This window comes from Calidris pugnax, unplaced genomic scaffold, assembly GCF_001431845.1.
Source record: "Calidris pugnax isolate Ruff unplaced genomic scaffold, ASM143184v1 scaffold27, whole genome shotgun sequence".
NCBI classification, from domain to species: Eukaryota; Metazoa; Chordata; class Aves; order Charadriiformes; family Scolopacidae; genus Calidris; species Calidris pugnax.
Genome location: NW_015090893.1, coordinates 14,914,535 through 14,940,780, shown reverse-complemented (window position 1 = coordinate 14,940,780; position 26,246 = coordinate 14,914,535). Strand labels below are relative to the sequence as shown.

At 39.1% G+C, this 26,246-nt stretch overlaps 1 protein-coding gene across 2 annotated transcripts in view; it reads left to right on the top strand.

The window, feature by feature from the left end:
- Positions 1 to 839: 839 nt before the first annotated feature.
- The window catches only part of SPOCK1 (sparc/osteonectin, cwcv and kazal-like domains proteoglycan (testican) 1), a 301,385-nt gene continuing 275,978 nt past the window's right edge, over positions 840 to 26,246 (top strand). The window contains exons 1-2 of one of the 2 annotated variants that reach the window (XM_014948206.1): positions 840 to 1,025; positions 1,436 to 1,603. In XM_014948206.1, the coding sequence (XP_014803692.1) occupies positions 1,436 to 1,603 (168 nt within the window). In that variant the 5' untranslated portion in view covers positions 840 to 1,025. The remainder of the gene's footprint in view (positions 1,026 to 1,435; positions 1,604 to 26,246) is intronic. The other variant, XM_014948205.1, reaches the window with a different exon arrangement.

The window sequence follows — 26,246 nt, the reverse complement described above, 5'->3', positions numbered from 1 at the left end:
CTACCCAAATCCCGATGTGGGAAATTGACCAGCCCTCCCTCCTGCCTCCTTATCTGACAATGGAGATCTTTCTCCTTTCTTGCTGGAGAAGTTATCCTCCTTTCACCCTAGTTCCCTGACCAGTATGTAGCTCCCCTCATCTGTCTCCTTCTTATTTTAAAAAAAAATGGAAGACGGCTTTCCTGCAGGCCCTTCCAACAGCCTGGGCAGCCCCTCCCTCATTATATGGTGTGAGAGCAGAAACCTCTAGAAACCTCTTCATGGTGTGGGATGCGTTGACCAAGGGAGGACAGCTCCTCGTCAAAGGAAAAATGGAGAAACCGGGGATGGCTTCCATGCCTTTGAAATGTCATTACTTCTAGAAACTGTAAAAACATTGGCTCAAGATAGTCATATCCTACCGGGGGCTTATAAAAGCTGGTGTGGGTTAGGTTTTGGGGTTTTTTTTATGTTTTTAAGGCCGGTTTTACGGCTCTCTAACTCCCCAGGCTGCAGCAGTAGTGAAGGCTCCCGTTGCTCGTCTCGCTGAAGGGGCCAATCTCTCCCCCCCCCCCCCCCTCCCCCGCCGTTGCCTCAACGGCCTTTCCCAGCGCCTCTCAGAGCTCCCCTAGAGAGCTTACGTTGACCGTTGAAAGTGACCGTTGACCGTTAACGGCCGACCGCTGGGCGCGAGCGGTGCCCCGCGCCGCGTGCCCTTCACCTTCAGGCGGGCGCCGCGTGCCCTTCACCTCAGCCGGGCGCCGCGCGCCTCTCACCTCAGCCGGGAGCCGCCCGCGCTCCGCCCCCGCGCCGCCGCCGCTCGGCGGGGAGATGGCGCCAGACCTCGGCCGCTGGCAGCCGCTCGCCCCGCCGCCCTCTTACACACACACACACGGAGCCGGAGCGGCTGACGGTGCTTACTCCGGGGCTCGCCGGCTTCTCTCACCCGCTACCCGAGCAGCGGCGGCCGCACAAAGGAGAGAAGAAGGAGGAGGAGGCAGCGCACACGGTGCTCGGAGCCCCGGCCGGTGTTGCACTGCCCGGAGGTAGGGTCTTCCTCTCCCCCCGTTCGCAGCCAAACTTCGTGGAGCCAGCGCTGGCTGCTCCCGCGGGAGGCTTTATTGGCATCTCGTAAGGCTGTATTTTCACCTAGCTGGTGTCTCTGCCCGGCCCCAGGTGACCCGTGTTATTTTTATTATTATTATTATTATTACTATTCTTATTCCCGTCGTTGTTCCCCGCCCCTCCCGGGTGGGTCTCAGCGGACCCGGCAGCGCCGCAGCCAGAAGTTGACGAGGGGCGTGAGGGGAGACGAGCCCGAACTCGGGGGCTCCTCAAACTTCCCTGCCCGAGGAAGCCGCCCCCGCTCCGCTCCTCGCCTCTCCGCTCCTCTCAGCTCCGCTCCGCTCCTTCCAGCTCTGCTCCGCTCATCTCCGCTCCTCTCCTCTCCTTGCAGATGTCGGGCGTGCTGGTACTCGCTGCCTGGTGCTTCCTGCAAGTGGAGAGCCGGCATCCTGAAATCATCACGAGTAACAGCAATCATGGCAATTTCCTGGACAACGACAAATGGCTGAGCACCGTTTCGCAGTACGATAAAGACAAGTATTGGAACAAATTCCGGGATGTAAGTACTTCTTCGTTTACCGCATACTTCTCGTTTCTTCCGTATGACCGTAGCATCCTTTCAATGGGTGGCTGCTGGCTTTTAGAAGCTGTGGGTAGAAGAGAGATGCAGCTTGGGCAACCGGTTGCTGCTTGTATGAAGGATGTTGAGAGCGGTTTGGAAGCTGGACAAGCAGTCCTGGCATTCTTGATTACCCCATCGATCAGGGCAGCTTGGGCTTGGTGTCAATCTCTCTGAAAGCATACAGTCTTCAATTTTCCTTTGGGGAGGAACTTTGAGCGAAGTTTCTGTGCCTGCTGCTTAAGAGGGTAGTTAACTGTAAAACGATGAAACCGGGGGTGTGTGAGAAGGGAATATTTACCAGTTCGAGCCACAAGGTGGTAAACGGTGAAGCTTGTTTTGCCTGCAGATTTGGTGGAAAACATTTTATTGTCCATTCTGCTCATGGAGGTCTTTGACACTGGTATAGGTTTGGAGGAAAGAATGCTTTGACTCAATTTTTTTTTTTTTTTTTCTGTCTGGAAAATAGGGGTAACTTCTGTGTGTGTTATGATATGTATCTGTACAAAACAAATCACTTTCTTAAGCTCAGTCAATTCTCAAATTCCTCTAGTTTGAATAAAATTGCATGTATTGTCAATGACTGGAGAAAGGGAAATGCAACATTTATGGTAAATATTTACAGAGCTCCCTTTGCTTCTGTTGTCTATACACTGAAAAAGCTTTCTTGGAGTACACACAGAAAACCCTGCTTCGGTCTGCCCAAGGCTGGATAAGGGAAACGTACTGTTAATGTTGATCATGAGCATATTGAGGTTAAGTGTTCTATCTTGCATGGGATTTGTGCGCTATGGCTGCTGTGTCTAGGAAGGGGAAGAATACAGCTGGCTACCAGTTCTGTTAGTCCTGTTCTGTAAGAATTATTTGTTTGTTTGTTTAGGAAGCCTTGGTGTTTTATAATATAATAACAAGTTAAACTTTGATGCCCCATGTTTGTCTCTGTGGTCTTAACACTGTATCTTACTTTGACTTCCTCTTTGCAAAGTATTGCAGTTAAATGTGACCTGTCTATGCGTAGGTTCTTCTCTCTAGGTTTTTTTTGTAGTTGTGGTCACCTCTGTGTCTCAGAAGTTGTGCTGCTCTGAATCTCAATAGAACGAAGTATGGCCTTAACAATGGTATCAACAGATCTGTCAGAATGTATATTTGTTTGCAGTCACTGTGAATGACATCCACCTACTGGGACTGTTGAAGCTCTTGTATATCAGGTGTCTGGGAAAGCCCATACTTCCATAATAACTAGTATTTTATTAAAGGGATTCTACAGTTAATACGGATTCATAGATTTTTACCAGGCTCCAAGGGAATCTTTGTTACTATCTGGTTTAGTCTGCTGGGGAACATAGGTTTAGGATTTCACTTGTTAATTTCTATACCCAGCTTGATGTGAGAATCCAGCAGCATTTGAAAATGGAAAAATGAATGAAGGTCTGTCAAATTAATCCCAACCCACTTTTAACTAGGGACAGATTTATAGCAAGGAACATCTTTCAACAGTCTCCTTCCAAACTGAGACCTTGTATTAATGGCATTTCTTGAGCTTAAAAGTTTTTATTTCATTTTACATACCTTTTCTTTTTTTTTTTTTTTTTTTTTTTTTTTTTTTTTTTTTTTTTTTTTTTTTTTTGAAGCCTGGACTCCTTGTAACTTCTCATCCCCTTTCCCCAATCTCACAAGTGCAATTGTCAGAGAAATTACTCCTCTTACTGTGGAAGATGTTCATGAAGATTACCTCTTTCACATTTTAAGGTTTCACAACTGAAAATGCTTTTATAGACTTCCTGAAAATGCTAACAAAAGCTGTAAAGCCTCAAAAATCTTTTCTATGGGAAGGATCATTTTATGGGGAAAAAACCTCTTAACCAGTCCACTGCCAAGCAAAAGCAAATAGTATAAAGTTCATGCAAAGTGTAGGTATCTTTCTACCCAGCAGTCTTAATGGTTCTATTTAATTACTTCAAAACCAGCATGTTATGAATGTGTACAATTATCCATGAAACCTTCTATGGGACAAATTAACAGAGACTACTAATCATCTCCTACTAAGCTTTTTCCAAAAAGAAAATATAAAAAGCTGGGCTATATAATTAAGCTCTTTATAAGTTATCTTCAACCGAAGTGATGTACTGCATCATAAGGTGAGAGGTTCTGTGTCCACAGATGAAGATATGCATAGGTAGAGTTGCTGCCACTGTAGCAGTTATTGTACAGACAGCACGCTTCCTGCATGCAGAGATGTCATTGGAAGAAATCGGGTCCTTGCTTCATGACTCTTTTTTTGGGGATAGACTGTTAAAACACTAGTGAAAAAACTGCCTGGTGAGATGCAGCATAGCAGTATTAACTGCTACGTATGGGGTAGGTTAGCATTTCATTCATAATTACTGAATTTTAGGGAAACTGTCTTCCCATCTTCCCTTTGTTCCCAAACTGTAACTATATGTACATCCTTACTAGATGAGGATCTTGATATGGGCTTTGCACAGGAGGTTGGAGCATAGAAGTGTTGTTTCAGTTAAAACCTTCTTGGGTCTGACACTACAGCTACTACAGAGCAGGTGGCCTAGTTCATACCCTGTAAATCAGCAGCAGCAAGGTTGCAGTAATTATCATAATTATCTTTAGTAGCTTTCTGAATTTTATGTCATGTTATATAAATAAAATTGCACAAATATTTACATAAGTGTGTCCTTACGTACAGCAGGAGAAACACTGCACATATGGAGCTGAGATTTGATTGTTTTGGGTGTGGCCACTCTGAAAGCCTGTACGTGCATGCAGCACAACATCTGTGCACACTTATGTGCATATAAGTCTGTCATAATGTTGCAGTACTGGGTGGGTTTTTTTACAGTTGATATATAATTGAATATAAAATATTAAATTGGGCTTCTCTCAACTTTTTCGGTTTTTCTTCTCAAAATCAATTGGTTGGTCAGCCTTATTGAGCTATGGTCCAATATGGCCTGATTTGAGGAGACAGCTATTGATCTTTTTTTTTAGTATGACCCATATTTCTTTTGGGCAAAGACAGCATGGTAGTTGCACTTAATGGCCCAGCCATCATTACTCTTCTGTGAAAAGGGAGCACTGAAGTATACCTCATTTGATGTCTCCATTATTACGACCGTATAATCAGGCTAAATTTTTTAAGTCTGAACTGAATTTAATAGTGTGAAATGATTACCTGTCAACATTTTTGAAAGTCCTCAAGGCGTCTGGCTAAAACAATACTTTACAATACAATCTTTTTGCCTGATCTGAACACAATTTTTAGAATCTTCAAGTGCTCCATTTTTAAAAACAAGCAGAACCTGTAAACGAGAAGGAAGACCAACATAACTGATCTGTTGTAAAGCATGTGCTGTTGAAAATCTTGTATGGTTGTCCAGCTGTCCAGTATCAATAATAACATCTGATGTATTAATTAAGCTCTCAGTATAATCTGAAATTGAGATTCCTGTCTGTCTTCCACCCCTTTTTCCTTTCCTGCCATGGGCTTTCTATGTGACAAATGGCAAAATCTTAGCTCTGCCTTAAGTCCATTTTCTAGCTGGAGTTAATAGTATTTCTGTGCCTCATAACTGTGTGTTGAAGCTGTAAAAAAGAGAGGACAGAGCTCAGAATTTACTCTTCACCTAATACATATATTGAATGTGGCTTCATACGTACGTAAGTAATTGACTAGGTCTAGTTTAGTAAAGATCTAAAACATAAAAACTAAATCAATATAAATAATTACTAGAAAACAAAAGAAGTAAGCAAACTGGAGTCTGTAGGAAGGAACCGCAGCTATTTCCTTTGTACGGATTTGAGGCTTGGAAAAGACATCAGATATAAGAGTCAAATTAGACCTCTTGATATTATGAAAACAAATGTTAAAGCCTTGATCTTTCAGTCAAATCTGTTGAGAAATCCTTTGGCTTAAGAGGAGCTTGAGCGCAAATTCGACACCCGAGTGTGAAGTGAATTCTCATGAGTTTTAGAAAGCATTTATTATGTGACAAGCCATACACATTATTGTAATAGGTCACACTGCAGCATCTCATTGTGTTCATAGAGGCTTGGCACAGAAGACATGGAGTAAGTGTCCTCTTAGTGTTAGGCCTGTCTTTAATCAAAATTATATGAACAGACTAATTCTATTACTTCTACTTGGAGTTATGTCTATTACATTATTAATGCTTATATATAAAAAGGTAATAAGTTCAACTCGCTATGGATTAAACTGCAAAAATGAAGAGAAAAGTTAAATGAACTTAGAGGATCTAGTATAAACCATACAAGGAATTTCTATGAAGTTGAAAGCTAAGAATCTTGGCATGAACTCCAGTTTCAGTGCATGTTTATGCATGGCAGGCTGCCAGGCCACGTTCTGAGCATTAACTAAGCTATTTCTCTAAATTTTATTGCTTACAGAGTTTCAGTTCAGGCTCTGATGTTAAAACCCCCATGCATTATATGCCTGGAGATGATTTGACACTGTGCATGCCTTAGAAGCAAGGCATGAAATATCAGCTCTGTGTATACATTTCTCAGACTTATTGTGGATAGTTACCTATTTACATATGGATACGTAGTTACATATCAGCATCATGAATAGTTATATAAATATAGATTAGATTAGGTAGTAGATTTCCATTAGAGTTGGTCTTAGACTACCATTTCCTGACACGATCCAATGAAGAGACAATTTTGTCAGTTATTCATGTACATTTGCCCTTCTGAGCCTATGAGTTCCTCCTCACACCTGATCAGAAGTGCAGTGTTAGGTGATAAAGTAAACACATGGCTAGGAACTGGGGGATCTGCATCGTTCCAGTTCTGCCACTGATGAATTGTTGGACTTTGGGCTGGCCCTTCATACTTCTGCACTGCTTTTCCCCTTGTTTCACTTATCTTTCTCTGATTTGTTTAGCCAAAAATTAGAAGTGTGGCAGTGAAACTTAATAGCAGAGAGTTGGAAAACATGACCAATATTGAGAAGGATTGGAATACCAAGCAGGCAGAATTGGAAGACCTTGAGAACACAAGTAATAGAAATGAAATGAAATTTTAAAGTACAAAGTAGAAGGTCATGGAAGGGAGAGCTAACACAAATTTATTCTGGGTCTTGGCAGCTCAGCTTGAAATCGACGAGAGGGAAAACCTGTGTACTTTTATTGATTTGGAGAGTTATTCTAAGTAACGAAAGTAATGCTACTCTGAGGAGAGCAAACGTATTGGAGGAATGCATAAAATGAAAGATTTGTGGTTCTGTTGAAGAAATAAAATTCTATAATGTATAGGAGAGAATACTTAATCTGGAATATTGAAGAACTATTCAGGCCCTGCTAGTTATGTAGTAATGAAGATAGTCATAAGGAAGGTTACAGTACATTTGAAGAATACCTACTAGCTGGGTAACGGATGTACCCAGTCAGTAAAGTGGCCGGGTTACAGGTGGGTCACAGGCACTTCAGGTTTGCTTCTCAGGGGATTATCATGCCAAGCCCACCTTCAGATTTAACTGAAGGTGAAGATTGTGTGTATGGGTTCTGGTGGATCTGGACTGAAGTACAACTGAGTTGAAATGTGATTTATCAGTCTACCCAGACACTCTAGCATAGGTTGTCTCTTAGGGCAATCCTTACTCAAAAGAAGGACAAACCTGGAATATCCATGTGATCGAAAAGTACAGCTGAGATGTACTTGCCAAAGCTGCATGAAGTTTAAAAGAACAGCAAAACATGAGACCGAACCTGTGCAAATGTAATTCATAATCAGCTTCTTATAAACAGAAGAGATATGCTTCCTAAAAATGCCCTTCTCAAACTTGACACTTCCTTCTGCAGTGGACAAGGGGAAAAATAATAGCATTTATGTCAAAATAATTAACTTGGAAGGTACAGAGTGCCAGCTTTTTGTAATTAACTGACACTTATCCAGCTTCCCTAGGAATTACCTAAGACTCCAAAGCTAAATAGGTCAGTAGAAAACTAGAGTGTTTGTTTCTGTGTTATATGTTTCAAATTTTAACTTGAATAATTTCTGCCTTTACAGAAATGGAATTCTGTAGATTTGAAGTTTTCACTAATACATTTTACAGGTTTTTAGAGTAACCATTCTTGTGTTCTTCTGCTGCCCACCCTTCCCCTTCTCCCTCCTCACCCCCCAAACAACTTTATAGGCATTCTGTTCTCACTTTATTACAAATTTAAACTGTGATTTTGTCAGATTCCTGGGAGGTGAGTTTTCTGTACATTTCTGGATGTAGACTGTATGTTTTAAGAGTTGTAGTGGGAGCTATAGGAAATAAAATGATGTGAAGAGCATGTTGCACCTTTGTAAGGAATAAAGAGAAATCTTTTGTTTCTTGGTGAGGTGAGGTTAAAAATGAATAAAAAAGTGGAAGAGCCAGTTTTGATGTATTGCGATGGTAACACCTTTGTGCTTGGGGTTTGGAAAAAACAACAAATCAAAACTGGGTACACAGTTCTGGGATAGATTTTGTTTATATATTTGTCAAAACTTAACTCTTGTAAAAGGAAAAAAGAGGAGAAGAAACCCTGCACAAATGAGCAATGTGTCATGTCAAACCATGTCAGTGTAATATAAAATGGGTGGATTGAAAATAGTCATAGGAGGCTGAGTTCTGATGTCTGTGAGTGAAACAACTGTTATCAGGCTCTTGTATCCATGGGTAAGTAATGCAAGTTTTATTTCAGGTAAGTTGTCCAGGATGAGGGTTGTGAAAATCAGGCTTATGATTCTCAGGTGCCAAATGTTAAACTTTAGTTATGATACTGGCTTGAACATCAGGAAAATTATTGCCTTTTTTGTCTCGGATATTTTAACTGTTTGCTCTATATTTATATTTCTGGTTTTAACCAGGAGGCTAGAAATACGTAATTTCAGTCAGTGCATATTTTTGTACTTTTTTTTGTGGATAAAATATGAGACTGTCTGGATTTGGGGTGGGACAACTAAGATGCTTTTACAAGAGGCAGGACTTTTTCAGGGAAATGGAGGTCGAATATTACATCTAGTTTATGAAAACTTTGATTTTTAGATGAAGTGCATTTATTAAAGGCTGTTTGATTATTTCTTTGTGTAACCAAAAACGACATTTGTCCAAAAGAACTGTAGTGAAGTCCTGGTTATGTTAAAGCTGATGACCAGATTCTTGAAGACTTTAGCCTGAGTTTGATTCTCGTATTCCTCATCTTTCTGTTCTCTTAGACAAAGAACAACTGTACATGAAAGACCAGTTAGATTAAACAGTTCTTTTTGGCTTTTGGAGGACATTGTGTAATTGGAAAAGGCTGAAAGATCAGGTGTCTGGCCAGCATAAGTAGAAGAAGCTTGGTCGAACTCCCTGGAAGAATCAAACTATCTGAAAATCAAACATCTACTGTCTACAAAGTACACATCTTAGAGATTCCAACCAAAATAAGAAAGCGGAGCTGACACAGAGCAAAGTTTAGTTAATGCTGCTGCCTCCAGTGTGAATTTCTGTACTGCAACATTTAACTCTGTTTCAGCTTAACACAGGCCCTTACTCCTGCTGTTACTAAGCCCTAACTCCATGGAAGTAGTCTGTCATCAGGTAGATAACTCCAGCAGTTATCATTGGTGGATTTGCAGGTTGGCAGCTGAAATTGAATTACATGTTTGGACAGAACATCTAATGTCTAATGAGTTTCAAGGCTAAGATATGATTCAAAATTTAATTTACAGATAAATTGCTAAGCTACTGAACAGAGGTTTTGGCAGGGAGTAGATTGGTCTTTATCTGTCGCTTCTATAGCTTGGTTTGTAATCCAGGGTAACAGAAAATCATTCTCATTAAAAAGGTACAAGGGGGCATCAATTAATTCTGTGATCTCAGCTGTCCTCTTAATGAACTTAGTGTCATAAATCCACTTCACTGATTACTTTTTCCTGGGCAGACAGAAAATACTTTATTAAAAATTACTGTTAAACTTTATTCAGACTAGTTTTTTAAAAAGGTTTCAAGATATCATGGCTTATAGTTGAATTCTGACTAACGCTGGGATTGCTGGAAGTAGTGATACTTGTCTGTCTATGCAGGTTATTTTGAAACTGTCTAATCAGGAAATTCAGCTGTGTATATAACTTCATTTGAAATTTCACAGCATATTCTGTGAATAGTTTTTATTGCTTTTTAGTTTAGATATCTATCTTCATCCTTCCTTCCCTGAGTTCCATTGGCTATTCCGAAGTTTATTTCAGCATTGTCTTCTAGTGTTTGTATATTGTTTGTTTGTATGTATATTGGATATATCCTCTCTGCCTTTCTCTTTATGTTAGACAACTTGAACCTGAACAGAAAATTGAGGTAGAGAGGTAGAGGCAGCTGCAGTCACTGGAATTGGGGGAAGATGCTTAAATTTAATAAAATGTAATGGAAGGGAGGCTGAAAATTGCAATTGCAGGATAAAGAAGAAACGAGGCTGAGTTGCTTGTTCAAGGGAGCAAGTGGAGAACATTGATTTTTAGAGTAATATTTCTGTGTTTACTAGGCATGTTAAGGTTCTTGTTAGAATTTGATTACAATTGGTAAATATAAATAAAAATCAATTTTAGAGAATTCAGAAATGCAGTGACAGGGATTCCACCTCCCTCTGCATTTTCAGCCCCATAGCAGGGATGACCAGTTTCACATGCTCTTGTGCTGTCACCCCAAAACCACAGAATTCAAATACTTCCACTGAACTGTTTGCCTTTCCATATTACTCCAACGTGTTTCCTTTCCCTCCTATTTCAGGGAGTAATTTCAGTAATCCCTTTATCTGAATAATTTACAGTATGTACAAATATGTAGCAATGATACCTTAAAGGAGCTGTTCTGAGATATGGTCACTTTATCCCAGTCTGTTGTACTTTGAACAGTGATTTCTAGGAGAAATTTTTAGTCTTCCAGTATTAGTGTATGAGCCAATATCTAATATACAGTAAGCACTTGTACTCCTTGCTCTCGCGGGAGCTTTGCTGAGCATGTTCATCACCAGCAGTGCACACAGCAGAGCTTTCCTGGGCTAAGCCTGCCCTTGGGGACCTGGATCACGCACAGCGGGTGATGACTCCTTCATCTGGTTTAAGAACACCTTGGCTTTTTGTGGCATACGGAGATGTATATTTAGATTAGACAGATGTGGAAGCAGAGAATAAAGCTAGTTCAGAGTTATCTATCAAGCTAATGCCAGATCTAACAACAAAATTTATGTCGTGTAAGTCCCAGGACAGTGCTTTTCTACTGAGCTATGGACGGTGTTGGAATACAGAAAGACCAAGCTTAACAGGTTTGCATTCTTCCTTTGGATATATGTGCCAGTATTTGACAGCAGTGTTTATTGGGTCAAATTCATTTCTTGTTTGATAACATAAGTTTCACTCAAAGCATATAAGGGATAACTGTTGTCCATTTTTTTTCTAAGTGGAGCTAGGGTAACAAATCTTTTTGATGATAGCTAGAAATTATTTATTTTTTTAATATGAGAGAGGTACACCTCTCATTTGGTATCATATTGAAGGAGGGTTAGGTATTTCCTGTTAAAGTGGAGATTTTATGCAAAACAGATTTCCTATATGTTGTTTTATTTCAGTGTTAAACTACATCTGGTGAAACCTATGACTAAGAAATTTTAAATCTACTGATCTTTTAAAAACTTGTTTAATACAGCTAAAAGAAATTGCTTCATGTAAAAGCTGTAGATGTAGATAAGGAAAACCAAGTTTTACTTCATTAGAGAGGATTCCAAGTGGGTAGGTTGATGATGGTGTTAGGGTTAGAGGGAGAGGAGAGCAGGAAAGGTTTTAGAGAGTATACAACTGAAAGTTAGTTAGCTGCTGATTAGTATTCTGCATGACCCAGACCTCGGAAGCAAGTGTTCCTGTGAGCAAAACCTGGTAACCCCTGCTTAAGAAATGTGTGTGATTCAGGGCACAGTTATAAAGATTGTCGTGCTGACTATACACAAATATTTTGGACTCCAAGCAATCACCGCTGGCTTATTGCCAGCTGAGAAGCTGTAAACATCTGCCCTTATATGGTCTTCCTACTGTGTGACTTGCGTGTTTTGTGGCGGGTGGTATTGCTTTTAATTTGAAATAAACAACAAAGATACATTGTAGAAAGAATACGTGTGCTTTAATCACTCCTTTCCTTGCAATGTAGTTGCAGATATATGTAGCATTCATAATTAGGAGAGGAACAGATGGTAAAAGCTTGGTTTAAAACAGAGCATCCACTGGGTGATCATGTGCTGCTGCAAGCTTATCTGGGAAGCAGTTTGCTGTGTTCCCTTGGATGGTGCTCTAATGCATAGGTGCAGGAGTCATGTAGGAAAAGAATCTGCAACAGTTGGTGTAATTAAGTGTGTAGGCTGCAAATAAAGCATGGAAAACTGCTAAACTTTCAAAAAATGAAATCCTGGCTGCTAGTGTCTCATGCTGCACAAGGATGAATGGCAACTTTTATTGTCCTGCATGTCTGAAACCTGTTATGTATGCATTTCTATATAGGGTATTTTTAAAAAGTCCATAGGATTTCTTCTTCCCCCATCCTTATTTCTGCCCAGAAGGGAACAAGTTTGTTAACTCTGGTAAGTCTTGTACTGTAATTTATTTTAAAAAAAACCAAAACCAAACAGCAAAACAAATCCAAAAAATTCTCTCTGTATTTTGCTTGTGTGCTCCCAACATTAGCATTGTGCTGCAATTTTTCAAAGCTAGAAAACATGAGAGGATTTTGTCAGCATTTCACCATGACACTTGTTTCACATAGAAAGCCAGAGGGCAAAACAAAGTGGTTTCTTTTGGTCCATGTAATCTTTTTAGAAAGCAGTGGTAGCCCTGCAGCCACAATCACTGAGATTCGTATGAGGTAATGTTCAGAATGATGAGATCTCAGATGTAAAGGCTGATTGATTAGTTGCGTGATTCCATTCTCCAAATCCAAAACTTAAAATTATTTGATTTTAAGGAGAGGCAGGAGCAAGGAAGAGAACAGAAGGTTGCTAAAGCAAAAAATACTCTAAATATGTTTTTCATCAGTAAAGTAAAAATATGATATTCTCTATCCCAAAGGAGCTAGATAGATTATTGCAACCATCCAGTCTAGTCAAGATCACATTTTCTTTTTTTCCTTTTTCCTTTTTTTTTTTTTAAGATAAATGAGCCCACGTTGAGATGTTTATCTCTGTGAGATGACCTGTACTTACCTTCAAGTCACAGTGAATTGGGTATTCTCTTAGTCTGTGAAACTATATCACCCTCTCTCCCTGCAGACTCCATGGATACAGACATAAAATATTTCTGTGAAAACAGTGGTGCTGTTCCCTCTATGTATGGAATGTTTTGGGCAGTATCTGTAATAGTCAATGAAATGATCTTTGATAGCTCCTATTTTTCTCCATACGCTGAAATATAACTTTAACTACGTTGTGAACTGTGTATTCTTTTTCCATCATAAACTCCCTATATCTCCTCACAATAAGTAATTCATAGAATAAACAGGTAGTTTTGTGTTTGCCTAGACATCTTTATAATCACCAGTTTTCATGTAAAACTGGCTCTACATTAAAGTTTCCAACTGGGCCAGTTTCTTCATTGACAAGATTGAATGAATTGTTTGTGCTTATTCAGTTTAATCAACATTTTTTTTAATTTCTTGAATGTATTTAGACCATAATGTATTTAGATCTTGGGGTAGAAACACTTCTATGTGTCTGATAATGCAGAGGCCAGCTCACTGGGGACTGTCATCTTTGCAAGGGCTGCTGACTAATAGAAATTTTATAATACAAATAATTCAACTGTGTCACTGATTGATGTGGTCAATAGTAGAACTAAATGAAAACACCAGTGTCAGTATGGGGTCTTTTTGTTGACAATCTCTGTGCCTTCTCATTATGTTGCTTTTGTTAGGAGTGTTTTGCTCAGACTGGAAACAAATTTAAGTTTATAGAAACAACAGCACTTGCACAGAGTTTGAATTCTCCTGGGCCCCTTGTACTGTCCCTTTCTTCTTGTAGACCTCATAAAACCAGTTCACATTCAGGAATAGCCTTTTCTAAGTTAGCTGAAGTATTTTCAATTTAGTATTGAATTAAGTATTTTCAATTTGGAGTTTATCAAAACAGTTACAACCATCATGTTCTTGGGTAACAGCATTTTAGTCATCCTAGTATTCAGCTACAAGAGTTACAAAAGCAATAGCATTTCAGTTGCCCATAACACAACCAAGCCAGAGTTGTTCCAAAAATTTAGTCAGAAATAATCCCACAACCAAGAGTTTTCAGAAATTATTGAGCTTGTTACCACCCCTTGAGCCAAGAGGTTCATGAGTCATAGGAACTTTGCCCAGAAGAGATCCACTCTCACCCTCATCTTTGGAGCTAAGTTGGTGAGTTTTTAAAATGCTTTTTCTCATAGTTTTTCCTGAGATCAATGGGTCTTAGTTGCATGTTCATGGCTTCAGAAACAGGTGTTTCTTAATTGCTGAAGCATGGAATAGCAAGGCAAAATGACTTATCACCCAGGATTTGAAGTTTCTGCAGCTGTGCTACTTGCAACTTCAACTGCCTTAAAAGACTGAAGAATTACATACCATTCGCTGTAATGACAGGGTTTACCGTTACCTGCTGAGTTGCAAAATTGTTCCTTTCAGGTTAGACTATAACTTGCACTAATGTGACTGTGCAAAAAATTGAGGAAGAAATGAAGACCACCTAACCCACTCTCCCAGTCCTACTGGCAGAGCAGTACTTCCAACTGTTTATTGATTGGCTGTGGATACTTTGAGAAATTGTGGGGGACATTCCAGAAGAAAGTAAAGAGGGTTGGAGACCGGGCTTGTTCTTTTTTAAAGGATCCGTAAGCTACTCTACTCAGCAGTAAAAGATGAAAAATATGCCTTGTATGGTGCTGTAGGGAACCACATGAAATCCAATGACAGGGAGTAAACAGCTTATTGTTAACAATTTTGGAGGAATGACAGGAGGGAAAACAAGAAGGAATTTCATAAAGAAAATTTTTATTTGCTGCCTAGGGAGCGTTTCTTTCTGGACGAAGGGAGAATGCAAATTGTTGCTCACTTTGTTCCAAATATAGACTGAATTCCTGATCTGGAGGAATGGCTACCTTCCTGAATTTTCTAGCAAGGCAGATGCAGTGTTAAGCCATCTAACATTTACACTCCGCTGTGATCATAATGCTCTCTCCTCCCACCTCCTTTACATATATCAGCAGCAGGGCTTGGCCTTTACCTGCTTACCATTTCTGAGCGTTACAAATCCTTTCTTCTGGGCCTGTACACAGAGACCACATAGGTAAGAGGTAGATAGCCACTGCCTTTATAATCACTGCCTTTATACTCCTGGTTAGAACACAGCAACTACCTAGCCTTTCATCCATGTCTTCCAGTTCATCGCTCCAGTTCCAATCCGACATTGGTTTCAATTCTGTGCTTAGTTAAGGGCGATTCTATTATCTTTTGCTTTCACATGCACGCAGTATGCAAATATGAAAAGCTAGAGCGCTACAGGAATAGCTTCTCCTTCATTTCTGTCTCATCATTTGTGTTACATAAATGGTTTTATTTTTATTTGCATCTTGCACTTTCTGAAAAGCAAAGCAAAATATGTGGATTTTTATCTCTGAAGTATTGTTTGTACTCTACTGAATATAAGAAAAAGGCGGCTGTTTTCCCGAGATAGACCTTAGATCATGCTTCAAAAATTCATAGTAAATTCCCCAAAGTGAAGCAGTGGGAGCTATCGCTGTAATTTGAATAAAAACAATAAGAAAATGCCAGACTAAAAGTCATGGCCAGCCTCACTTAACAAATGAAACAGCAAACTATCAGCCAGTGTTAAGAAGAATATCCAACTGATGCTGCTTTTATCCCAGTACAATTGGCCAGTCTCCTAGATTGGTGCCTGAGAGAGTGCTGGACGATTTTTATCTCAGGAGAGCACTGGGATGTTCGTCTCTGTTGAGTAGGATGGCTGCTCCAGGAGAGGAATCCTAATGTGCTTGAGGCCTGAGTGGAAAGAGTCCACTGGCATTTTCAAGGATTTCAGAATTTCTGACAGTATCAAGCACTAGTGTTTCTATTACTGAGATTCTGAGTGTAAAAAAAAAAAACAACTTGAGGTTAAACCAAACAACCAACCCAGATTAAAGCTGGCTTCTTTGCATGAAACTTATTCATGCCTAGAGGTGATTAATTCAAACCATTGTCTAAGATGCAGGGTTTTAAGCCTAAACATAAGCTTGCTTTTAAGTTTTACTGTTTATTCTCATTGAAAATCTGTAGTATTTTTTCACAAAAATGTTTCGGGAATCTGCATGCACATTTTATAAAGATGTCATCTGTACGATGAATTTACCTTGTACTTGAAGAGCTTCTTTGTCATCAAAGATATATTTAGGAGCAAAGCAGGCTGCTTTTATTACTGTTGTCCTTGCTATCAACTAGAGTAGACATATTCTGTGATATTGTTTTAGTTTCCTCTCAGAAATAACTGCTATTCCATCTGTTCCTTTGCTGTGCTTTCCAGCAAGCTTGGCTGTGAGGGAATCCCTTATAACATGTTGAACTATCCTATGGAAATAATAGACTGTGATAACAGAGGCTAAACTTTTATGATTTCTGGAAACACAAACTTTAATATGATACCAGAGCTGAAAAAAGTCTTTGAGAATGGAAAATGGATGTTTCCTACCTCCATTTTGAAGTGTGGTCTAGAGAAAGTAAAAACAATTAGTTCTCCCTTGGTTTATTTCTGATGACCAGTCCTGTGACTTTTGCCCATTTGGTGATGTCAACATTATTTTCACATTAGATCCAAACTACAGCACTATACCAGCTACTAGGAAGAAAATTAACTCCATCCCAGCTGAAATTAAGACAGTTGACCATTTTATACTCGAGCAAAGTGTCTCTGAAAAACAGATAGGATATCTTCCTCTTCCATGTAAGGTTACGTTAGTATTTCTGAAAGGGCTGTTACTAGTACAGGTTGTCCTTTGGGCAGTGTTTCCCTTTTTGGAAACTCTGTACTGACATTTAAAATCCTGTATTTGAAAAATTCGTCAACTTTTATAGGGATAGGTGATGTGCATCCTGAAGGAGAATTAGTTCACGATCTATTTCATGCTGTAGGTGAGGAGATCTTAGTAGACTTAAAGCATCTTCTATTACAGCAACTACCTCTGGATCCCTTTTGAGTGACAAGAGAACAGACAAAGTATCTCTGAAAGCTCTTGATGTGAGAGAGTCTCTCCTTGAATTGTCCACCTGTACCTCCTTGAATCATCCACCTGTCCAGCCAGTCTCTTGAATAATATAAACAATTTTTAAAGCTGTAATGGCTACTGAGGAGGAAGAACAGAGAGACTGCCGAGTCTAGATTCTCCAATAATTAATAAGCCACTAGATAATGCTATTTCAGAACTATTAAAACTATGGGTTTCTTCAGCCCTTTTCAAACAGGGACTTGATTCTTGGCCTTTGCTTACAACTTGACAAAGCACTTATGGTATCATGCAATATTTTCAAAATATGCTCTTTCTGTTCTTTTAAGGCTTCCTGCTTTGTCCCCGGGTTCCCTGGAAGCCATTTACTCTTATTTATTTCTGAAGTTGACGTTAAATAAGACCTTAACTCTCAAGGAAAGAAACCATTTTAAAGGATTTATCATCAAAATGTTGCTAGTGAGGCATACTTAAAAATAAACTGCTTCTCTCCTTCCCTCCTTTCTAGAGTGAGCTGAGAGGACACCACCAGTTGAATCATCCGTCTGAGTCATGCAAACAGCTGTCATTGTTAGATGTAAAGATGAACTAAAAAGCTGTCATTTGCTTGGGAGTATTTTTATACTTGACTCACTTGTCCAGTGAAGGGGAGAGGCTTTTTATTTTTTTTCTTTTTGCCTTCTTTCACATGGAAAATTACAATGAAGCCATGTGTTGTGGTAATGGCTGTAAACTCTGCTACTGAAAAAGCTTTACAGAAAATTTCCACCTCATAGCATCTGTCATCCTAAAAATCTTTTTTTTGCCTTTGTGCACATGCTCTGTGAGGTCCTGCACAGACATCCATGAGGTCCTTCCCTCTGAATGCCTGTGTGCAAATACCTTCTCTCCCACCTTGTGCTGCCTAATGTCATTCACTCTTGTATCTGGACTGTAAATATGGACCGCACTCTCACCCTGACATCTAACACTTGATCCTTGGATTAATGGTTTTTTTCCCCTTTGCTCTTCTCTATTGCTTTTGTTATTCACTGTTGTTTTATTTTTCTGTATCTCTTGTAGTTGACTCTGCAGCACCTTCTTTACTTTGCATGTCTCACACTTTCGTTGCTTTTTCTTCACTCTGTCACCTCTGTTGTCCATTCTCTTTCTTTCCTGCATTTTTCTAGTGTTAGTCTTTTTCACTTCCTTTTTTATAGCCACGTAAGGAGCTTTGAGGCTAAGCTCAAGCACACCACTGGCTGTCCACAGCGGCTTCTGGGCTGCAGTATCATTTTTCTTTTCTGAGATGTATCCCTCTAAAGTTTGTTGGTATGTTTTTGAATGCTTTTCTTGTTTTGGAATGGGTTCATATTCCTTCCTTTCTAATCACCTGGAGACAACCCAGCAAGTAAAAAAATACGACTGGATCCGACAGACTCCTCCTGACAGTACTAGGTGATCCTTTGAGTGACATCAGGTGACATCAGGTGTCTCCTGCTCCCTGGGAAGTGAGCTGTGTCATCTGGCTGAGCTGTAGGTTCAGGGTGAGCCATTGTGGCCTCACCTCTGCTTCCCGCTCTGGTGTCACTTCTGGTTATTTGTCTTAACTATTACTTTGATTCCTTCCTTCTTTTCATTCTTCCTCCTTTTCCTGCACGTAAAGTCACTGACCCTAAACTCACTTCTGTGGTTGCTTTTTGGTGGTTTTTTTTTGTGTATTTGTTTTATTGTTGTTTGGGGTTTTTTTTGTTGGCTGGTTTGTGGCTTTTGTTTTTCCTTCTCTGTGCTGCTATTATTAACTCTTCTTTTTTATGGGTGAAATCTTCTGATATGTTAGGAGTGGGTATATCTGTGAATATGTGGTGCTAAATAGATATTTTAGCATAGCATTTGTCCATAAGAACTTGGATGCTTGACAAAGTGGTGTATAGATACCAGATAAGTAAGAGTTTCGGTTCCTAAGAAAGTGGTTTATAGCTACCAGATCAGTACAATCTTCCCAGCAAGTTGAAAGCCTAGCTAGAGACATTAATTTTTCTGTTAGTTGGGAGATCATTAACAAGTGTAATTTTGTCTGCCCTGAAAACGAATTGAACAGAGCCTCTTGGAACACTGCACAAAGAATAGACACTAACATAAAGCAGCTAAACTCATTTAATTTGGGAAATAAAGGTATTCTATAAAGCAAGTTGCATTATGTAAAAGACCCGTTTGAAACCCAAGGTTAACTCTTCGTACTGAGCATTCAGCATTTTATAGGTGCTACAAAAATTAATTTAATTTGTAAATGTCACACTCTATTTCAGGAAAATGGTAGCCATACCATTATTATGTAAAATACCATGGAATTAAAATGCATTCTTTTGATTAAGTCAATATTATGTTAACTAATTTCTGTAGCCAGAAGTAGTGAGCGGGTACGTTATGTTTTCAATACCATGCCTGAAGCTTCAAACAAATTGCTGTTTATAATGAAGTTGTGAAGTGCTCACCCTGATAAAGCTTTATCATGTTCAGATTGAAGATACTGTTTCAGCATATTTCAGACATTCATAATAACCCCCCCAGGTTCTCTTATCTCCTTCATGGAAAACCATAGTTTCTACTTATCTGGTCACTTACCTGTCAAAACAGTTTCCCTGAGAGCTTGAGAAAATTAAGTGTGAGGCATATCACTGCCTCTTTAAGCCCCACTCCATTTTTCTGAAAGAAAATCTGCTCAAGTTGATGGTATTCTTCCACTTTAGCTGTATACACATTGTGCAACCATAGGGATAAAAGTCTATCACATTTCCATTCTCCCCAAGGGAGTTCTGATTGTCCAATAATTTTAATGTGTGCTTAAATTTACATTTATGTTTAGACCCAATGGAACCAGGACACTTTTTGTAGATCCCAGTGAGCTGTTCAAGCAATTGGGCTCCTAACACTTAGATGTAAAAGAAATATATAATCTTTCTCTTTCTTTTCTACTAATTTTATCAGCCAACTGAGTACAAGTTATGTTTCTGTTCAGTTTCGTTCTTCAAATTTTAGGGTCTTCTAGAGCTGTTTGCAGGATTTGTGTTTAGTGATGCATTTGATTAGCAAGTGGTTGAAGTTTGAGCCCCAATATGTAGTTGCATGGTTGCAAGTTTCAAAAATCTGTTTACTTTCACTGGAAAGCTGTTTATTTTACAAAAGTAATTTACACATTCAGTCCTTATAAGAAGACATTGGTTATAAACAACCAGAAATTTTGTGTTTATTGTGATGACCAAATGTCGATGCCATAAAGTCATGAATATGTTATCAGAAAAATAGATATATTTGAATCCTACAAACAGTATTTGGGAAAATCTTCTAGTGACTGACTTATTCCTAAGCTTTCATAAAATTGTGAAATGTTTTACCTGCCTTTGAAGTGCAGTTATCTGCGGGGTAAAATGTAGCAGCTGGTCTTACACACAAGAGTTAACCCAACCTGACCCTGCAAGGCTGGGTATCTGACAAAATCACAGTATGAGGCTGTAAGGCTGCAGGCAGACCTGAAAATAAGCAGTATAAACTACTGGCAATTCCAAATAAAAGACTAAGTGTTGTAGGAGATACAAAATGTGCCATTTTGTATTTTACTTTATGGGATCACAGAATGTACAAAATATATTCTATTTTCTGAGATGAGGTGTATTTTGAAGCTTAACTTTTGTTGAAGTTGAGCTTGCCTTCTGTTTTAGCGGGGTTGATACTTCTCTATGAACCCACTTCAATGGTTTTGATTATAGGTCCATTTCAGAATGACAAGGTGACCGTATTTTCTTTCCCCATTTCTGTGTTGTTAAATTCTGAGTGCTGGCAGGGCTGAAATATTAGTCACTGTGAGAGATTTGCCATTATTTTTCAAGAAGTCTCGTGACATTTTGGTGCTCTGAAGCTTTCACTTTAAACAAAAGTAAACCGACCTTAATGGTTGTCTTAGCTCTTGTTTCGTGGTTGAACGCTTCTGTATCTGATGTGCCGCTCTCTTCCCTCTGTCACTGATCAAAATCAAATGAAATGCTTATTTCTGAACTCCATGTCAGGAACAACTCCTCCAATATTTTCCAATTTTTAGCCACTTATAGATGTTAGTTATTTGTGATTTTCAAGTGTCTGGTGTTTAAGGTTGGAATTGTGGTCTCACTGAAGTCAGTCAAATTTACCTTTAGTGGAGTCACATTTTTCTCATGAAAATGGTAAACATCATACATTAATTTAAATGTTCTTCACATCCAAAAACTAGAAAATAATCCTATCAAAAGAATTCTATTTTTCTTCAACATTTCTGTATTTTGCTATATGAGCCAGTAGCCTTAAGTAAAAAATTAGAGATGTAGGCACGAAAATATGATTTCAAGTCAGAACATGGGAAAGCTGTTGCAAATGGCCTTTAGAAATTGTTCAGTAGCAGAATTATATTTGGCACGTGCCTTGCTGCTGTGACTGCTTGCTGCCTTCCTATTGAGCTGTTCCTGGTAGTTTTTAGTTGCCTGCCATGGTCAAATCATTACCAAGACAGATGTTTCGCAGTTGCATATGTTGGTGATTGTATTTCTTTTCTTCCTTCTTTTTGGAACAAAAGTTTTTTAAATTAGATTTTAGCAAAAGGGCAATTTGAAGCTGTCAGCTGATAGAATAAGGTGCTTTATTTTTGTGTTTTTTATTGTTTGTAATGTCATGGCTCTAAATGGATATGATCAATACTCCCCTTCCCTTCAAATATAACCTATCAGATAAACTGAGATTACTTTTCCATCCAGAGTTGCTGTTTCTCCTCTGTTAATGGCAGTCAGCACCGTAGGGCTCAGCCATTCCTCAGAGCCATTCCTCCAAAATGTTACATACCAGCCAGAGCTGAGGAAGGGAACTTTCATGGGCAGGGTTGTAGAAGCACATACTTCTGTGCTTTGGTTTAAAGGAATGAAGAGAGAGGGAACAAGGGGATACTGATGCCTTTCAGAGAAGACTTATGTCTTCCAATTATTTTCTTCAATTGCATAATGTAGTTCATTCTGTTTTACCACCGTCTGTATGTATGTAATTCTTTCTTCTATAAATAGGTTTCTCCATTGACCTTATTTCATCCTTTCTTTTAACTGTCTGTATGTGCCTTTCTGTATTCCTTTGCCCTGTACTCTGCTTCCAATACCTTTCTTCTCTCTTATTTTCCTGTTTTGTTCCTTTCTATTCTGTATTTCCTCCATTAGCTCCCATAGCAGCCAGAACTATTCAAAGACATTGCTATGTATTATGGTTAATTTTAACGTGATTTAATTGAAAGTGCCTTTCTGGAATGCTTTCAACATACAGCAGTCCAGAACATTTTCTTATGGACTGCAAAGGACTTATAGCAGGTCAGAATGAAACAGCAGCTGGAATATTGGATTCTTTTCTCCACCTTAATAGAGGGGTACCAAAGCATGTACTCATGAATGTCATGTCTAATATCCTAACAGTATGAACCAAAAAGTCATATTTAGAAGCCATTATTATTTCCATAAGGAAAGCACGGGGCAGGGGGGGAGAGAAACTAACCAAAAAAACCCCAGAAACCCCAAACCCTTAACTACCTTGAGGTCTTGCTTTGTTTATAATGTGTTGTAACTGTATAAGGGGATGGGGAGGGTCTTACCTTGATTATGATTTAGCAGTTTTAATCTGTTTAAATTTGCAGCTCTAATCTAAGGGAGTTCTGGTATTTCTACTCAATCAATCTGTGTGTCTTTTCTGATCCTATAGTTCAGAGTAATTCCGGATACAGTCTTCTCTAATTGATTTTATTCCCTGTGATATTGCATTTGATATGGCAATTTTTCCCATTAGCATTTCATCTGACAACCCATCTAAAGTGTCCCAAATATAGTACTTTGTACTGCTTCAGTTTGCATGCCAACTGGATGAGAATATTAAGCTAGAGTTTGAATGATCTATTGGTTTTCTTCACAGCGTTTTCCTTTGAAGAGGCTGGTATGGTAAATTTCAAGCTCTTCATCTAGGTTTCCTTAAGTTGTGCTATACTTGGGTATATACAGTAGCAGTGTATCCTGCTACTCATCTTAAAAGTAAAACTATATACGTTCAGGAAGTAGGGTATATTCCTCAAAAATAATTTTATAATGGCAGTGATTCATATAAATAATGATTCTCATGAACTTTCGTTGTGAGAAAAGTGCAAATATAACCAGTTATACTGTTATCTTCTTGGAGGTATGACTGAAAAATAACATTAAAATAACTAAAACATAAAAAGCTGAGCAAAACCCCACATTTTCCTTATTCTTGTATCTTCTGGAAAATCCTGTAATGTGCTTGGTTTGTGTGTGAGGGCTTAAAAAAATCCCTTGCTCAGGTTTTCATCTTATGCTGTGCATGTGCTCTGATCCACAGTAAAGAAGTTGGCAGTGCTAAGTGCTTGCTTGTGACTGAAATTGCTACATCTGACCAAAGGTGCTGTGTTTGTTTTCAACATTTGAGCAAAACAACGTGGTAGTGAGAAGTTTATGATTAGAAAGCATTAATTCACTCACTTTACTGGACATCAGCAAAGGAGGATGATAAAGGTAGAAATAAATACATTTTATTCTGTCCCAAAGTGGAGGATGCAATTGACTCAGAGTTTTAGTCTGTGTAACACCATCTGGTAGGTGTCTCCAAACCAGCTACACGTGGATTTTACCAAGAGACTGGCAGCCCTAGGGAAGAAGGATCATATTAAAAAGAGAATGGACAGAAGAGGCTGTTCCTCATTTATTGTTCTTAATTGGATCTACCTGAGTAGGTTTTATTATACTTGTTCTAGTTTGAGCTCCAATTTCAAAGTAGTATTGCTACTTAATAATTATGAAAGGAGATTTTTATTTTCCAATTAAGTCTTTGACATTAATTGACATTAACAAATGATGCTGTGGCATTTTGAAACACCTCTTTTTTTTTTTTTTTTTTCCCCTCTATATAATTGCTCTTTGATTTGAGGTTGCTATTGATTTGTTACACATGGGTTTGGTCATTTTGCTGTGTGGGTTTTTGGTGTAAATAGATAACCGTTAAACATGAGATTAAGAGGGCATGAGTGACACTTCCCATTATACAGTGCTGTGCTGTCAGTTACCAGGAAACATTTCCTGCATCTGAAAGGATCCTCCTATGGATGGAGACTGTTTTGTGGTATTTGTTGATGTATGATCCTGGATGATAAAAGAAATGTCTTTATGAAGTCTTCTGTTAGTCTTTTCCGATATATGCATGAATGCCTGCATGCTGTCTCTTGCTCTGTAATTGAGAAATTAAATATAATTACATTTAATTGAGAAATTATAACTATCCTTGGTCATCCATTAAGATTGCCCTCTCCAGGTGAACACACTAAGAGAAAGTAGCACCACCTGACCTGGTGATGCAGTTTTTCCTAGAGGCACTGGGGAGGGGTGGATGAGTTTAGATGCAGGAGTTGTAATTCACACCTGACAAAAAGAGTTTGAGTTTTGCATAGTTCCTTCTGCTTCTTTTATAAGTTATTGAAAGGGCTCAATTTGTTCAAAGAAGGTCATCATCCTGGTGAATCTCTTGCTGAATTTAGTGTAGCAGTATAGAAACAGAATTCTCTTTTGTTAGTATCAATCCTGCTAGCAATGTAAAGGCATTTAAAAATTGTTCTGTCATTACCATGCTTCTCCACATCAATAAACAGCAGAGACCCTGTCTCCAGGACAGCTGACATGTTTGTGAATCCTGGAGATGATGGCTTGAAGTGAGTCCTGGCAGGAGTCTGGACAGAGTGCTGCTCTAGAAACAGGTAATGGAAGGTAAATGCCTTATTGCAGAGTGAAATCAGATGCTTGCCAGTATGAAGTTCTTCTCTAAAGCCAAGATTCAGCTCATCTTTTGCAGCCTGAGCCACAAAGTCTTGCAAGGAGAAATTGCCTATGGCCTAAGAGAGAAGGAACTGATTTGCTTTCCCATAGGAAAAGCGAAAAGTCATTAGTGTTTGCTGGGTATTTCCAGGGTACAATAACTCTCCCAGCAAGTTCCCCTGTTGTAGTTATTGCTGCTGCTGGAGGTAGGAGCTTGGGAAGCTGGAGTGGAAGTCGGTGTCTGACTCGTACTTCAGTGACTTACTGCAGGACTGGCTACCTCAGAGACTAAATGCTGCTGGGCTTGGCACGGAAGGTGTTCCCAGTAAAAAAGGTGATGGGGTGTCTAGCAGACTGCTCGCAGTGAGAGTTCATTGGAAAGTTTGTCACTTTTAGGCTGAAATACAGAGTACTTGCAGCATTCTTTCTTTTACAGAGGTTCATAGTGAAAAACTTCTCATTGTGAGGGATTTGTCATCATCATTTTGCTTCTGCTTTGAGGCCTGATCTGATTGTCACATGATGCATGGATGCTGCTACATTTGGTCGCTGATTGTGTCATTGTCAAGGCTTTCTAGTGCTCAGAAGAGATGCCCTTTCACGTCTGTCCTTGTGGTAGTCACTGAGTATCCTGCAGCAGGAAATAGGTCATATGAAATAAAATTCAACTCTTACTGTCCATAGCCTAATCAATTTTTAACTTTGATTCAATAGTAAACACCAGAGATATTTGGTATCAAAGAATTCAGACTCATCTGCCTAACATTTTCTAATGCTCAGGATTCTTAACATAATGACGGTTAATATGCTACATATTTTTCTAGTTTTTTAGGATGGAGTAGCATGTCACAAATAATTGATTAAGGACCATATTTTGCCTTTATTGCCATGCAACTAGAAAGATACACTAGCCGCTTAATTAGTGCCAGCTTTTAATGAAGATAATGAAAGGAACAGCAGTAAGTGGAGCAAAAGCAATATTCAAGTATTGCTTAGTGCCAGTTACAGAATAAAGGCTCAAAAATGTCTTATATAGGTCCTTCACTCTGAGGCTCGTCAAGGTGCAAGGTCAGCAAGGACATGGTTTCTGTACCCTATAATGGCCTGTTCCAGTCCAGCAGAGTGTGGCATCAGTCTGGAGATGGTGCTATGTAAGGAGAGTCTAATTGTACCCTTTGCTTTTAATTATGTCTCCAGCTGAACCATCTGTAATGGCAAAAGAACCTATAGCAACAACCTGTAGCTGAAGAGAAATATAACTGGTTGCTACTGCAGCAAGAGTTTTGCAAGTTTATGGAACTCCAAGAGGACAGCACTAAAGCTGTAATAATTTTTTTTAATCAGCCACAGATTGGCAAGACACAGTTCTGAGCCCAAGGGCTCAATAAATGAAACTACAAGGGTCCTACAAAGTTCCTTTCATTTTGAAAGGACTTTGGGTAAGCAGCAGCATTTTAAACACGCTTTCA